The following is a 16,728-nucleotide window of genomic DNA, read 5'->3' as shown; positions in this document are numbered from 1 at the left end:
ATTTAATCGGAATTATTCATTTATTTGGTACTGATATATATCGGTTCTGTCTTCACAAGGTCCGCGCCCCGTCAACATTTTATAGGGTATCCAGGCAACCAGAAAATTGGGGTTGATGTTGTGTATTTATGGAAAAATGAGCCGCACACACGTCTCTCGCGCGCTGCACGCACGACCGCTCGAAATAAAATTGATATAGAGAAAGGCAGCCGCCGCAACTCTCCAAGTGGAGCAGTTTGTTTGCAACAAACTTGTTCATTTTTCGACGTATTACAGTCCGTGCCCGAGGAGAGAACAGCGTTCGCGCGAAAATTTACCGTACCGTGTGTGCTGTGCATGCCATGCTGAATTGCCACCAATATCAATAATTTACGATTGGTCACGGAAAAGAGCTAGCTATCACGCAATAAACATCGGTCTTGTTTGATTGTGAAATTATTTTTTTTATTCCTAAAATAGGAATGAATCATTTTGACGATGAAGGATTTGGGAGATTTGCATAAGTGGAAAATTAATTTAAATATCAGAGAGAAAGTTTTAAACACGGTAAATTTTGTTTGGGAAAGACCTTATTCTGGAAAATAACGTCTAAAAGTTTTCTAATCAATTCTTGACAGCAAGGAAATGCTGGGCTATTGTTTAATCTCATTTCCTAAATCTCCAACCGCCTTTCTTTAACAATTAAGAGGGAAAATAATTATTCGAGCCCCTCTTAAAACCTTGAATTGTTTAAATAAAATAATGCCTGCCTCCAGTTTTCTTTATATACCGCTGATTTTTACCGTTTTTTATAAATATAGCTCTTAATTTTTTCAAAGATAATTGGAGAGCCATAAATTTAGAACGCCAGAGATATTTTTAATTGAGATCGAAGTTTTGCAGTTTTTAGGATCAATAACAAATAATTTAAACTCGTTCTTACAAAAACTGAAATTTCTGTCACAGAAACTCCTGCTTATTTTTCGTGGAAGTTGTTTCGGAATCTTGAAATTTACTATCTCGGTCTTCTGAATCGAAAATCTTCATCTATCGGTCTAGTGCAGTTAACACAGTTCTGATATTAAGATTTTCCAGACCATTTTAAACGAATTAAATTCTAAAAATTGTGTTCTAAGTTATTAAAATAATATTTCCGTGCGTGAAATTGGCAAACCTCGGCCGTTTTACCTCTGCATTGTTTTTATTTTAAATAAAAATCGTTTGCAACATTGTCTGTCTCTATATTAATGAATAATTATTCCTCTCTAGCCTGAGGCATTCATGGCACGACTCAATTAACGGCCAAAAAAGTTTATGTTCAGCTAGGCATCCCGCTCATCGCATCTGACAGGCGGTTTGCATAGCTATATCATTTGCAGGCGTCTGTTAAAAATAAAGTGAGCGGGAAAATAATGAAAATTCCCTCTTGTACTGTCGACATTCAATCGATTTACTGCTACGTTTTTATTTATTTTTGTTATTCACAAACACAAATAATAATGACGACTACGCCAAAATGCTAGGAACTTTTTGCTGCACATATCTCTCGTTCACCTCGTCTACTGTCTCGGGTAAACAGTTATGTAGGAAACTTTGGGCACGCCCGTCTGCGACTCGAAGCCCTTTTTGTCGCCAAGGGTGACCTTTTTCTTCGCTACGTTGCGCTCGGACGGCACCTTCTTTAGGATCGACGCCGTCGGTTGCTTCTTGAGTGGCTCTTTCTTTCCGGCTAACTGCTTATTCCTGTCGTCGTACTTGGGCATCTGCAGACGTGGCTTGATGGGCTCCACTTTCCGCCTGTGATACAACACCTCCGCCACCAGCGTCACCACTGCCAGCCCGAGACCCGCCAGCATGGCGATGAAAACACCCCCTGAAATTATTAATTATGCAGTGAAAGGCGTAAAAACGGTAAAAATATTTCCATTGTTTGTTTCATTCTCTGCTCTTTCATTTTCCAACTTTTAAATTAAAAAAATAATGGGTAAAACATACAGAGAGAGCGAGAGAAGAGGAATTGCTTTTAAAACCCCAAAAATAAATCTAAATGTGTTGAATTTTTTAATTAATTTCACTTTTTTTTCGTGCTCCACATAATATTTTACATAATTCATATGCAAACTCCCGTAATTGACACAAATTTACGCCTGCATATAAAAAACCTTATGCAAAAAACGGACTTTTTTATAGTTAAATCTCGCAATTTACTGTTTTAAATGGCAATAGCTTTAATAAGGGATGGAATTTTGGGCTAAATTTCATCGTAGGGAAGCGCCAAGTAGCGAGGATCTCCAGAATATGTTTGCTAATTTTAAGTTTTTCAAAATTTCGTACTTATGAATACTGCAGCGTTATAATTACATTTTTACAAGGCTTGAGGAGCCAAAAAATGACGAAATTGAATGATACTTTTGTATTATACATTTAAATACCGTCTTTGACGAAGATTCTGAGCACACCAATCGATTCTTGAGGGTCGAATTAGGTAACGTGGATATTTTTCCGACCAAAAAGTCCAGCGAAACGTGTGCGAACTTTTTTGCCGCCAAAACAATATGAATACGAGAACTGCGCATGCGTCAGAGCTGGTTTGAGCACTTCTTGCATAGAGACCGCCTTCTTTGTAAGATCCAGCCAGCTCTGACACATGCGCAGTTCTCGCATTAATATTGTTTTGGCGGGAAAAAAGTTCGCGCGTCTCGCTGGACTTTGTGGTCGGCAAAAATATCCAGTTTACCTAATTCGACCCTCAAGAATCGATTGGTGTGCTCAGAAACTTCGTCAAAGACGATCTTTAAATTCATCTTTTTACATTTAGACCAAAATAATGTCAAATAACATAATTTGCTAGCCTCTCACCTATGCTTTCAAGCGTGATTCCCGAGTCAGTGCGTTGGCCGAGGTTGCACTGGGCCCTCTTTGATTTGTTCCACGTCTTGGCTGAAATATCGTCGAAAAAACGGTCTCTCTGCATTTGCAAAATCCTTTAAAAGGAACGTTAATGTAAAAGGTGTTTTATATTGAATAAAGAAATCGCTCACGCTCTGCTAAAATCTCGCGAAAGAGGGCTTCCTGTTGGCACGCCGAGCGCGTACGGCTGCTCGGCAAACATTTCTCCGACCTCGACAAGCGAGCAGTTCCGCAGCACCTCGTATCGCAAAACGAGCGCGTCGTGGATAAAAGCGTAGTTTCCGTCGGATGATACAACCTGAAAGAGAAGAATTTATATAATTTCTTTTATCTAAATATTAAAAGATATACGGGGATATACTTTATCTAATCCTTCACGGAGAGTTTTGACCATATTTTCCGACGTGTTGAGAGTTCTGGAGTAAATAATTGAGTATTGCTCCCGAATCGGATAATTCCAAACTCGAAAAGTTGCGTCATCATTGTTCATAACGACTGCGGTCCATTGTCTGCGAGAAAATGTTATTTCGGAAACGATCAAGCCGAGTATTTATTGATACTTGTAAAGTGTCTTCTCAGCCGCGTACATGTTGTTGAAAAAGTCGCTGGCAATTCCGCCTGTCATCGCCCCATAGAGGATTTTCGACTGCCGAGACAGCTGCTCCATCGACGAAATTGGCACCTAAAGGCGAATACATTCATTCATACTTCAGTTCATTTGCTGTGAATTTGTATGCGAGGGAGTTCACATGCCTGCATTTTCTCCACGGTGAGAAACGCCGCGAGATTCGCCGTGAATGTAGCCAGCATCAGCACCACAAAAAACCAATATGCAGCCACAAGTATTCGCGCGGATAAGTTCTGAAATGTTCTCGGTTCAGTGGCATTTAGTAAGAAATTGTTCTATGTGGTTACCTTTGGTGGTTCTCCCCCTCCTTGGGGTGTAAATGATGTTAGCGTGAACCAGAAACATTCCTTCAGGTCGAAAGTTCTGCCAGAGAAGAACACAATATTTTGTGTGAATTCAGTGAATTCGAATTTTGTGGAGTGAGACTTTTATTAATTGATAAGGTTGGTACATAAAGACGATAGATTAGTTTTTCGTGCGTCTGAACTACTTAAACAAAATTTGGATAATATTTAGTCGCAATAAAATTCGTCTCAGGAATTCTAAAGTGTCTGTAACTGCCAAAAAGCGTCTTAATCACTTCTGAGGCCTGAATAATATACATTTTAAATGCACTATTATCGGCATTATAAATAAAAAATATATTTTCTTAGAGGTTTTCAGGAAATCATTAATTTTAACCTGTCTTTTCGGCTTCTATATATATCAACAAAAAACTTAATCAGACTTGAAAGTACCTTTTAAAGGCTAAAACTGGGTTCAATACAGGGTTGCATTTGCTAACCACCCGTATTTGAAACGAATTAATTCCATTTTTCCCTGCGAAAATCTAAAATTGGGAGTCGCAGTGGTCAAAATTTCCGCTAGCGTGCAGATTTTTTCTTTAAAATTGCCATTTGCTGCCTCAATTTCTCAAAGAATTTCTCTATGACAATTTTTCGAGTCGAGATCAGGAGCAAGTAAAGAAAATTATTGAAAATTAAGGTGCAAACATTGCCTGCGAAACACTGGTTAAAATAAAAAACGCGCTGCATTTTTTTAAATGTGTATTTTTGCAACCCTGGGGTTTAATATAGTTTTGTTTCCCCTTAAAAAATGTAACTTTATTGGCGAAATATAATAATTAGTATTAAATCTAAAAGCGTTTTTCGGTGCCAACACTCTATAGACAGTGTTTTCAGACCTAAAAACCCAAACCCGTCAGTAAAAATTGTTATATTCACTAAAAACCCATTTGAAATTCCCAACCCTTGTTTTTTTTTAATTTTTCAAATATTTTCCTATTAAATGTACAAATTAAAAAACAATTGGCAATTAATGCCACGGAAAAATAATCCATTTTTGTTGTCTCTCAAATATATTTCATTCTGTCGGAGAGAGTTGATTTGAACTCACCGGCATTCGTAAGGGTATCTTTCCGGACTGCGCGTGTAGCTGTATGGAGAAAACCTCTCCAAAATGTACATCAAAAGGCTGGTAATGGTAACGGACACAACCAGCGCGATCCAAACCTCCGTTTTCAGCACCGTCATGAATTTGAACAGGGACGTTTCCGCTACGGGCTGCTTCAAAACTTCAAAGAGTTTTATGTGTTATCAAAGAGCCTTTTTGTAATTAACAATTAACAAACCAATGCTCAATCCGGTCTGCTCGACGTATGGGGTGATGAAGTCGATTACCTCGTCTCGCTCGGCGGTCATCGTCAGCGGAGCGCAAATCAAGTCAAGGTCCTGTTTATCAAAATTATTTTAATAATTAATTTCAAGCAATGATTGAGTAAATTTACTCCTTTGGCCAGAAGACCGATGCCTCCAGTCCACGTGCTTGTGTTTGATCGTTCGCCCAATGCTGTTAAGGGAACGATGTCGGCATCAAAGTCCATGATCCGTCCGAGTTCTTCCAGTAGGATGGGGAAATATCCTTCCCATTTTCTGTTCTTCAACGTAGACCATGGCTCAGCCTGAAGCAGAGATGAAGCATAGGTAGAATTGATATTTTTAACTTAAAGACCGTCTTAGACGAAGTTTCTGAGCACACCAATCGATTCCTGAGGGTCGAATTAGGTAAATTCAATATTTTTTCCGTTAAACAAGTGCAGCGCGACGTGCGAACTTTTTTCCCGCCAAAACAATATGATATACGAGAAGTGCGCATGCGTCAGATCTGACAAAGAAGTCAACCGTATTCAGGCGGTCTCTCTGCAATTGCTCAAACCAGCTCTGACGCATGCGCAGTTCTCTCGCACGCATATTGTTTTGGCGGGAAAAAAGGTTCGCACGTCGCGCTGGACTTATGGGTCGGAAAAAATATCCATTTTACCAAATTCGACCCTCAAGAATCGATTTGTGTGCTCAGAAGCTTCGTCAAAGACGGTCTTTAAAATGAAATCAGAGACCCAAACTCCCAACCCTGGTTAAAAAAGTCAAAAATTAAATTTTTTAAATATTGCCTAGAAAATAACTGAACCTCTATCATTCCAACTCGAAGCAACTTCCTTGGAGCTGTCACCTCTCGGCCTGACGCCACTAAAAGCCCTCTTTCTGGGCTCCAGGATGCCAAAAATGTGCGTCCAGCGTTGCGCGCTCGGACAACGTTGACGTCCATGGACGCTTTATAAGACACGCGCCTCCGACTCAGGTCGTACAACAGAATCGGATGTCTTTGAATCACCTAAACATTTAACCCTCAGTAAATTTGGTTGGCTTACAACAAGGCAAATGAACCTGTTGGTACAAAGTGTTGAGGTCATCCAACTTTTGGTTGGTGCTGTCGTCGACCTTGCTGTGATTAGCGGCGCAGTCCACTCGCTTCATACTTGAAATCAGACCCTGACCACTCGCAATCACATCGATCATGAAGTCTAAAGCACGGGTGATGTACGAAGGAATCACCTACCAGTCGAGAGTTAAAATATATAGAAGCCTAGCTCTGGGAATAAATATAAAATCCATTTTTCATACCGGCGGCGGATTCAAGCAGTCGCAGCCAGCCGTGTCGCGGAGGAGCGGACAACACATGTCGGGCACAGACGGTTTCAACTCGCCGACAGCGTAGGGAAGGTCCATCACCCAGTCTTTGGCTGCTGTTAAATCAGGAATTTTTATTGAAAATAACTCATTATCTGATAAGGAAACTCTTAGGAGTTTTAGTTTCTGGCGAAACTATTGAATTCGTGTATTCGGCCATCATAAGTTTTAAAACAGTGCAGCAAATTTTTAAATCCTTTAAAATCTGATGAAATTTAAAAAAAATTACCTAAAATTACGTTAAATTGAAATCTAGAATGCTAAAAATGAATTATTTTTCCCAATGCCAAAAAAGGAGCTGCATGACCTTCATTTCAACTGAAAAAATTATTTCTTCTGCCGAGCGGGGACCAGATTCGTGCGACGCGCATATATAAATGGCGTCCGATGGAGTATGGCGCGAAAAAACGGTCACGTGAAGCAAGTTTTTGTCAATATTGTTACATAAATTGCATTACTTGTACTAATTGTGTATTTTGGATCGTAAAAACAAACTCTGGACACTCGTACGCCAATCCAAAGAGAGCTTTTTGTTTCCCACATTCAGACGCCATCTTGGATCTGCGCAGTTGGAACAAATTTTATCGCACATCTGGCACCCGCTGCTTCTGCCTTTTTTTTGTAAATTAACGATTAAAGACTTGCTTGTGGTGCCAGTGTTTGCCGCGACCAGATCGAGCACAATAATGAGCCATTGCTGGTCCTGGTTGATGATGCTTTGGCTCACGGCCGAATTTAAGATCGGTTCTATGCTGGCAACTTGTGCAAAAAGCAGAAACATATCAGGCCACGGTCGATTTTCCCGCAGCAGCCACGCAGTTTCGTTACGCAACGTGGCGTAAGAGGTGATTCGCAGACGAGTGGTGGCCCAAAGGGCTCGTGATGCTTGCAGCATGTCTAAAACATAAATGTGATTATTTTATTTAAAAAGATTTGCTCTGAAATAAAGCAGTCTATAGGTATTTGGGATAAATAATAAAAAGGTTGAGAATTGAATGAGGAATGAGGTGCTTATTTTGAGCGAAGAGATAGCCCCATTCTCACTGGAGGAAGCCCAGTCCAGAAAAGGACCAACTCGGGTTACTGCCCCGCACCTGTTTGTTTATATTGAAACTCTGTAGACATTCCGTCCCGTGAAATTAATATTCACGCGTGCTGGAAAAGTGCAAACCAACATGAAGCGAGTCGGACTTCTGAAAGTAATCCTCTTAATTCCGAATGGACTCACCATTGCAATCAAAGAGACACAAATTTAAGCGTATATCAGTCCACACTCGACCCCAAACATCACATTGCAAAGTGCGAACGCAAAGCAGCGCTCAGCAATGCGAGAAATTAACGGCTTGGCTTTGTGCTATTTATAAAAAATCGATATATTTTTTTTTATTAAAATATCGTCTTTGACGAAGTTTCGGAGCACACTAATCGATTCTTGAGGGTCGAATTAGGACCAAAAAGTCGAGCACGATGTGCGAACTTTTTTCCCGCCAAAACAACATGAATGCGAGAACTGCGCATGCGTCAGAGGACTTGCAGAGAGACAGCCTGTATAGGAATGACTTCTTTGTCAGATCTAGCCAGCTATGACGCATGCGCAGCTCTCGCATTCATATTGTTTTGGCGGGAAAATGTTCTACTTGTGCTAGGCACGTCGCGCTGGACTTTTTGGTCGGAAATATATCCACCTAACCTAATTCGACCCTCAAGAATTGATTGATGTGCTCAGAAATTTCATCAAGAAGAAATTAAATAAAAAAAACATCATGACTGAAAAACAAATGGGGTTTTTAATCGAGTTTTTAAGTTTTTTTTCCGTACATTTTTTCAAGACCGTAACTCGAAAGAAATGCTAAAAATAAATATTTTGAAATCACAGAATTGCACACGTTTTTTGCGAAAAAAATCTGTTCGGGGCGGTCGGATCGCGGGGTTCAATTTAAAAAATTGTTATGATAAAAGAACACAGAATTGACCAACATTTAATCACATTTAACAATAAACCAATTATAATTATCAGTAATTTGCTCCGCGATTTCGTCATTAATTAAATTCAGAGTGTTCATCGCATTACCTGCTTCATTTTGAAAAATGAGAGCCGCGTCTGTGGCATTAAGGTTGAGCACGTATTCGGCGGCGGCCCGCGCGAAGGGCCCAATCGTGGGCTCGATCCTGAAGTAGGGGATGTAATTTTGGTCGGCCATAGTCTTTAACCTCGGGAATCCATCCCCAGTTGCATCCACGATGATCGTGACACCAAAACTCAATTCGCCGCACACTATATTCAAACGAGAAAAATTAACGGATTGAAAAATGAAACCTTTATTTGCTCGTCATACCCGATTTCCAAGCCTCGTCTTCTTTGGAAGGAGTGTGAAAAACTGTCTGGACAGTCAAGATCTTTGCTGGCCACGCTTCTCTAAGATCGACGATGGATTTACTCACGTCTGACACAATCGTTACTTGTAGCACGTCCGCAACCAACACTGAAATTAAAATTTAATAAATCGGGATGAAGATATATACATTTTTATATAAAATATATTATTCCGATTTGCTAGCCAAGCGTCATTTATGAAATGATCATGACTAAATTTCCAGAATTCCCCTTGACGCAAGTAAAAATACTCTCAAGTGAAATTGGCTTCAATTTTGCGTGAGTAAAATAATCCTCCGCAAAAAAGCAGTGAAAGTTTTATCGAAAATGAACTTCACTAATTCCTACTCTTACGAAATAGCATATTCATATTTAAAAAAGGTACGTGGGTGGCGTTATCGATTTTCAATGAAATTGTTATATAATTCTTTTTTAAAGCCCACGCTTGTTTCTGAGAGAGTATGATTAACGCACATACTGTTGATACAAATTGTGAAATTGCCAATTTATTGATATAATCTTTTTGCAAGCATTTTTTACTTGTAAGAATAAACTTGAAAAAGGGGTTTAGTTAAAATGTCGACACTCGAGGTTGGTTATTGTTCTAGATATTTTATAATTAAAAGAAGACTTCTGTCCTTGGCTGCTTAAGGAGCCAGTTGTGTTTTTCATGAAATAGGGTTCTACTGCGACACCCAGAAAGTTTTCAGAATGAAAAATTAAATGCGAAAGTTGTACAAAGCAACAGTATTTAGCTAAAATTTCAATAGATATTTATTATCTATTACAAATTGTAAAATTCAGATTTTGAACAAAATGTTGCTTCATATACTTTTTATACGTGAATCCAATTGATGTTAATTGTTTCCTGGCCGATTTTACATTTTGTCACTTTTAGAAACCTAAAAAAATTGAAGAGTGCGTTTTATTCAAACATTAATTATTTTTAAATTGTCCTGTTTCTACTTTAATAATTCACCCATAAACCACAAAAGGACAAAATTACTTAAATTATTTATAGTTATAGGAGAGTAAACATTTTTTGCTATAAACTGAGAGCTTCCAAAATAAAATTTACAGCAAAATACATTTTTTGTTCTAATTTAATAAGAATTAAATATCCCAAATTTATTTAAATAGGGTCAAATTTTGTTATATTTAATTTTGTGCGTTCTTGAACATTTAAAAAAATGGCTAGAGTTTCCATAAAACATTTTGTTTTTGCGAGCTCTGATTTGCAAAAAAACTCAAATGAGTTTGCGTATCATTCATTTAACTAGAACTATTATATTTGACTAAAACAGTGTGAAAGAACGTTTCGACAGTTAGTAATATTCAGTAAAATGCCTCTCTACACGAATAAATAACGATTTTCGGTGCCTGTCAGCCAGCTACAAACATGTAATTAACGCCCACAAAATTGACAAAACAGGAGAACTCACAGAATTTAATTTCTTCCGATGGCGGCGGCGGAAGTTGGCTGTCGCACGTCGGGATAAAAAGATATAAAATTAGCAGCAGACACAGATTTTTATGCTGAACACTGGAGCTTCTGACAATGAGACTCATCTTGCGAGCAGGACCACCGCCATCCGGAACACAAGGCGAAATACACGAACAGTCCGACCTGTGGCGCACGAGAAGCACGCGTCTGTTGCCTGGCGACCTTTGCACAACAACAAACACTCGCTTGTTTGTGTGTCAGCCTGGACAATCATCTTGTCTTGTCACGTCGGGTAATGAGTCGAAACTCGATTTATTATTCAATATACACTTCATGAAGCTTCGCAACAATTTTGATTTTCTAAATCACTGCGCAAAAGGCGCTCAGAGGAAATCAACTTGAGAATTTAAATAAAAATAAAGAAATTTTAAATTTATTCAATAGATCAAGTTTTGATTTGAGAATTAAGGTGGATTTTTTTAAATTTATGATAATTAAATAAATAATTTATTTATATCCACCGCTAAATCTTACGCATTCTCAGTTCTCGTTCGTCAGTTTAGAACAGATCAGCGGGGGCCAGATGTGCGATAAAATTGGTTCCCACTGCGCAGATCCAAGATGGCGTCTGAATGTGGGAAACAAAAAGCTCTCTTTGGATTGCTGTACGTACGAGTGTCAAGAGTTTGTTTTTACGATCCAAAAGATACAATTAGTACAAATAATGCAAATTATGTCACAATAATATTAACGAAAACTTAGTTCTTTACGCGCCATACTCCTCCGGACGCCATATCTGCGCGTCGCACGAATCTGATGCCCGCTGGTACAGATGAGAATTTTTGTCTGGTGCGTATTTGAACTAACTTTATGTCCCAATTTCTATGCCGCGCGATGCAGAATTTTCCAATTTTTTCGCACGAGAAATCGAGCCTCTTGATTAGCAGGGAATTCATGGTATTTTTTAAACTGCAATAATTGCTCGTTCTACTTTTCTTTAGATTGAGAAAAAATGTTGACTTTGCGGAGCTAAGGTCTTGCTTAAAACTAAGCAGAGACAGACATTCTTCGGGTTTCATGATGAGAGCTTTAGAAAGTAATTTAATTAAAGCCCTTGGGGCGGATGGCCCTTCAAAGGACTGATCTTCTGGAACTTCCTTTTACGCCTTATAAAATGGATAATGCAAAAATAACAAGGTTTTCATCCAAACTAATAGCAAGCGCGGTGCAGCACAATCGTTACATAATGACGCAAAATGAAGATGTCCGAAGTTTGAAGATTAAATCCACCGATAAAATTTTACATGATAATTCAGATGATAATTTATTCTCATATTAAAGGACTTTTTTCGACGGTGAGATTTATTCCCGAAAAGTTGAAAACAAAATAAAGAGTTCTTTGATAGGAGTCAGCACCAAACTTTTTATGAATGATGGTTTCATGCAGCGGAATCAGAAAATCGTCTTGATGGATTCGCTCACAGGGGATAAAATATTGATGACTTTGAACGAATGTGCCTGTCAGCAGTTTCTTCTCTATTTTCGAAAGAAATCCAGGGCCACCCCCAAACGCGTCGAGAATGAAAAAGACACAGTCGTTATGTCACTTTCACGCAATGGGGTGGTCTGATTTATTTGCTTTGCATCAAATTCGCGTGGTTGACGTCGGGGAAATTAAACTTTCAGCCAACTTTTAATGCTTTAATAACTCGCGGAAAGTTGTTTCGAGTCGCATTGTCTGATTGCATTTTTCTTGGAATATGTTCATTTCGCACAACTTATATTTAAGAGGAGAATGAATTTCGTACAATGGCATTTGTGAGCTGGAAACCAGAATGTGGAAAGTTCGTTCCAATGTCGTAAAATTGAATTTAATTATAATGTGGCATTTGACATTCCTTACGTGTTTAGCCGCGGAGAGAATGTTATTATGTGCACTTAACAGTAAATGTAGTTCGCGCTCGCATCGAGAGAGAGAGAGAGAGAGAGAGAGAGAGAGAGAGAACGAGAGAGCGAGGCAAAATTCGTATTTCGGCAGAGCGCGTGCCCAAAGGTGCATGAAGGCAAACTCTATATATATTTGCAGCAGCAGCAGCCGGCTCCTAAAAGTTGTATCAATTCATCTCCAAAGTTGGGCGTTGAAGTGTCGGCTCGTTTATTCGTTCACCCAAATCCAGGATATTATATTGACAGTTCACCATGAAGGAATGGTAATGTACTTTGCACTTTATATTTTCGCTAAGAATTTTGTGGAGCAATTTTTAAAACGGGCGACTTGTTGATGAATGTTTACACCTATATTTTATTAATACAAAATCACATAATTTTTGTAGATTGCTGTTTCATATTTTGAATATGATTTAACAAAATGTTTGAGTGGAATTTTCATTTCGACTTTTCATTTCGACCAATCAATGGTGTTGGTTTTCTTGATTTAAAGTTGTCTATTTTTTTCTAAAATAGATGGTACAGATATCAATTTTGGCGGATGATATTTATTTAACAGATTTTAATTAAAAATCCCATTGATCTTTGAGTTGTTTAGACAGTTGTCGAAATCTGCAGAATAGGGAGAAGCCGAGATGGAATGAGATTTTCAACTAACAAAGAAAATCGGGATTTATTAGGAAATTACTACGAACATAAGTTTAAAAACTTCATCTTCATGAGGCATTGGCCGAAACCTGGTCGAGATGAATTATAATACGATTTTTTTTCTTCAAAACTCACTATTCACATTTTACTATGAATTTGCTTTTTATGTAAAAAAATATACGTGTTTCCAACTCTCACAATAATCCTCTTAGCATTTAAATTCAATAAACAGCCATTGAAACCTAGAGCGAATAATACACAACAAATCAGCGCTATTTATATTTTTTATTGAATGTGGTGGAGCTGATAATTTTGTTCCCGAGAGACCTGGCTAAAAATAATTCGTTTTTGACGGATATTTTAATTTTTGATTCATCATGATGTGAGGGAGGAAATCTAATATGTGCTGTCGGAGTTGATCATCGAGGAAACAATCAAAATGAAATTTCTCACACATCAACAGCCTAGCTGCTCCACTCACTGTAACCTTATATTGGAGCAGGTTGATGATGAAAATGTGTCTTGATATCGAAATTCCTACGCACACGCTCGCTCTTATATTCCCTAAAGCTAATTCCCGTCTCTTCGAATCTTCTCTCAAAGCTTATTGGCAATTTTCGGCCTTCACCTCGTGCAACCATCGCACCAGAAAATCAGCCCCGAACTGCTGGCGCTTTTAAACATGTCGCTGAACGACACGTTGTCCTTGCTGAAAAACCTCGAGTACCCGCCTCAGGAAATCGTGGACTCGGAGGCCGTGCAGGCTGTCCTCATTGTCCTCTACTCCATAACCGGATTCACCGCTCTTCTTGTCAACGCGCTGCAAATCTACATTTTACTCACAGGCCAGAGGTAACTCATTTTCTTTTTAACAATAAAAGAAAACGTTCAGTTTTGTAAAACACTAAGAAAAGGGTCGTGTCGCTGAGACATTCAACATAATTTTCCCTTTTCTCTTTTTAATTACATTCTTTGTTGTTTTCCCCCCTGTCAAAGAGGCAAAATTGAAACAAACATGATCAATTTATTTTCATTTAAGGCTCATTAAATTTTGAAATAAAGAAGTAAGCTTTTTTTCCTTGTAATTTTCCTGTTTCTCATTATTTATTTATTTTTTTAATCATGTTATTCGTTTGCAAATTTCACAGATCTTCTGCCGGAGCGCTGCGTCCGTATTTGATCAACGTTTCTTGTGCTGATATGTTGATGGCCGTGTTCTCCATTCCCTTCACATACACGCAGTGAGTAGAGAGAGTATTTTTGTGCGTGACTGGAAAGGAGATGAGAGGTTTTCTCACGCTGCCTGGTGTTGATCCTTTTTCATCAAACGCAAGCTGTCCAAATAAGCAATTCCACGCGTTACAAGACAAGTGGATGCTACTGGTGCTGCTGTAACAAATACTTTCCGGGTGGCTGCGTGAAAACTTGTTGGATATATTGATCCACTCCCAAACACTCTTATACTTGCCGTCTTATATTTTATAAGAACAAATTGGAAAATATATGCGCATAAAATATCGAAACGAGCAGGAGTATTTTTGTTTCTTAAAAAACAAGCATAAATCACTAGACTGATTGACTGATTTTACTTTTCCCTCTGTAATCAAAACAAAAAAAAATGCTTTGTTATATTTTTGTCGCGTTCTGGATGTGGATGTATGGGGTTGCTCTGCTGATCCGCAATAAAACCATTTTTGAACCTAAATCAAGCGCAGCTCCAATTACTTTTGCTATTCAGATTCTGCTCTCAGCAGACTCATTTTGTGTCTCTTAATAATTAATTTTGAAACAAGAACAGTTGATTTTATATGAGAATCTCTGCTGCTTTGATTCGAGCCTTATTTAACTGTTTTTGTTGGACGTTTTGCATCTATTTGTCTCTGGTTTCGTTTTAACTCATTAACAATATATTCTCATCTGTGCAAAAGTAGATCAAATTTAATCTCTAATTTATATTTTAAAGCCCCTGAGAAAGTATGAAACAGCTCTCTGACAATTTTTCGCTTGGAGCGAGATTTTCGACAAAATAAAGCTGTAAATCTTTCCACACACACCCGCGTCATTATCTCACTTCTGCTGCACTATTATTTTTAAAACGAGATGCCGGGAATTGCTGCATGTGTGGTGCTCTTCGACCTGTATGGTAAAGGATGACTGGCTCTGGTGCTGACTGTGATGTGGAGAATTGGAGAAAAGGCTTTGTGTCTTTTCCGTTTATATTATTTGATTGTCAAACAATGTGATGTGACAGTTGCGTGTTGGGATTGTCATTGTTTGACAGAATGTATCCCTTTTCTCTTAAAGTGGATCGATACAGAGAGTGACAATTGAATTGTTGGATGCAATAAGCAGTTGATCGATAAATAATTTTTCTACTATTTTCAATAATCAAAACATGACCTTTTGCTACATTAAAAATTCTATTTTTTTATATTTTCTAAAATATTTCCAGCGTTTGACCACATTTTCTCGGCAGATTTAGGTTTCTCTCGTCGAGATCTGTCCCATCAGCGTGTGAAACCTTTTATGGAAACTCATTTTTGATAAATAAAATAGAATTTCAAGTAAGGAGACAGTCCTCATGCACCATTTGAAAAATATGCTATGCAGCCATTTTTCTAAAAATTTGCTTTAAAGAGGAATGATACTGCAAAAGCCTGGAAAATGCTTGTTGCCAATGCATAAACTCATCCCTTAGGATTCAGTTAATGCCTAAATTGACCTAAGAAGCAGTGTAATTTTTTGAGAAAATTGGCTGCAAAGTTACCGTGCTTTTCAAATGGCAATGGCTGTCTCCTTACTTGAAATCCGATTTAATTTCAAAACCAAGAGTTTCCCCAATAAGTGGCATACACAATTGGACAGATCTCGACCAGAGGAATCGGAATATGCCAAGAAAATATGGTCAAGCACTGTAAATTTTGGAGAAAATTGGCAAAATTTGAATTTTTACTGTGGGAAGGTCATTTTTTTATTATTGCAAATTGTTGAACAAATTGTTTATCGGTCAGTTGTTTAAGGCATCCAACAATTTAAATGATTTTCAATTGTTGCTTAGTATCATTCCACTTTAATAATCAATACATGACCTTGTGCTACATTAAAAATTAAATTTTTTTAATTTTTTCTCAAAATTTTCCAGCGCTTGACCACATTTTCTCGGCAGATTTAGATTTCTCTCGAAGAGATCTGTCCATCAGCGTGTGAAACCTTTTAGGCTAACTTTGCAGCCACTTTTCTCAAAAATTTAGTTCAATTTTGGCTTTAATTGAATTCCAAGGAATCATATTTCATGCATTTGCAACAAGCAATTTCCATGATTTTGCAGTTATCAATCCTCTTTAAAATAAAAATCAATTTAACAATGACGCCTTTGGTTATAGTTTCATGTTGGGCCGCTGGATTTTCCCTCCGTCTTGGTGTCCGGTGGTGCTGTACATGCAGCAGGTGTCCGTGGTCGTGTCCGTCTACACGCTGGTGGCCATGGGCTTCGACCGCTACAAAGCCATCGTGCACCCGCTGCGACTGCAGGTCGGCCGCAAGAGAGCCCGCAGGTGCATTTTGGCCATCTGGCTGGCCACGCTGGTCGTCTCTGCCCACATTTTCTGGATAACCGAGGCCGTCTCTTTCAAATACAAAAATCAGTGAGCATACCTTTCAGTTTAATATTATTAAAAATTCAACAGGAATGTTTCTGGTGGCTGCAAAAATACCAAATTTTCAGGGTAAAATTGAAAATTTACCCAATTTAGAGGGAATATAGACTTTTGAT

General features: G+C 38.3%; 2 protein-coding genes across 2 annotated transcripts; one reads left to right on the top strand and one right to left on the bottom strand.

Moving 5' to 3' along the window:
- Positions 1–1,444: 1,444 nt before the first annotated feature.
- Positions 1,445–7,097, bottom strand: LOC135946364 (ionotropic receptor 25a-like). The gene is made up of 14 exons (XM_065494574.1): positions 7,085–7,097; positions 6,478–6,599; positions 6,241–6,408; positions 5,984–6,187; positions 5,304–5,477; positions 5,148–5,247; positions 4,913–5,090; positions 3,805–3,880; positions 3,643–3,750; positions 3,450–3,571; positions 3,251–3,398; positions 3,021–3,187; positions 2,839–2,963; positions 1,445–1,852 (listed from the first exon to the last, which is right to left on the bottom strand). Exons 1-14 carry the CDS (start codon positions 7,095–7,097, stop codon positions 1,539–1,541), a joined length of 2,019 nt encoding a protein of 672 aa, XP_065350646.1. The 3' UTR covers positions 1,445–1,538.
- A 5,354-nt stretch (positions 7,098–12,451) lies between these two features.
- LOC135946363 (allatostatin-A receptor-like) lies at positions 12,452–16,604 on the top strand. Its single transcript, XM_065494573.1, has 4 exons — positions 12,452–12,571; positions 13,560–13,808; positions 14,105–14,197; positions 16,340–16,604. The coding sequence occupies exons 1-4, from the start codon at positions 12,561–12,563 to the stop codon at positions 16,602–16,604; spliced, it is 618 nt and encodes a 205-aa protein (XP_065350645.1). The 5' UTR covers positions 12,452–12,560.
- Positions 16,605–16,728: the final 124 nt, after the last annotated feature.

This window comes from Cloeon dipterum, chromosome X (genome assembly GCF_949628265.1).
Source record: "Cloeon dipterum chromosome X, ieCloDipt1.1, whole genome shotgun sequence".
Classification (NCBI taxonomy): domain Eukaryota; kingdom Metazoa; phylum Arthropoda; class Insecta; order Ephemeroptera; family Baetidae; genus Cloeon; species Cloeon dipterum.
Note: the sequence above shows the minus strand (reverse complement) of the source record. Positions and strands in the feature narration are given on the sequence as shown.

Coding starts and splice junctions, on each gene's coding strand:
- LOC135946364 (XM_065494574.1), bottom strand. Junction 5,478..5,983: donor TTCGAGTTGGAATGATAGAG/GTTCAGTTATTT, acceptor TCTCTGCTTCAG/GCTGAGCCATGGTCTACGTT. Junction 5,248..5,303: donor TCGGTCTTCTGGCCAAAGGA/GTAAATTTACTC, acceptor TTTGATAAACAG/GACCTTGACTTGATTTGCGC.
- LOC135946363 (XM_065494573.1), top strand. Junction 13,809..14,104: donor ATTTTACTCACAGGCCAGAG/GTAACTCATTTT, acceptor CAAATTTCACAG/ATCTTCTGCCGGAGCGCTGC. Junction 14,198..16,339: donor ATTCCCTTCACATACACGCA/GTGAGTAGAGAG, acceptor CTTTGGTTATAG/TTTCATGTTGGGCCGCTGGA.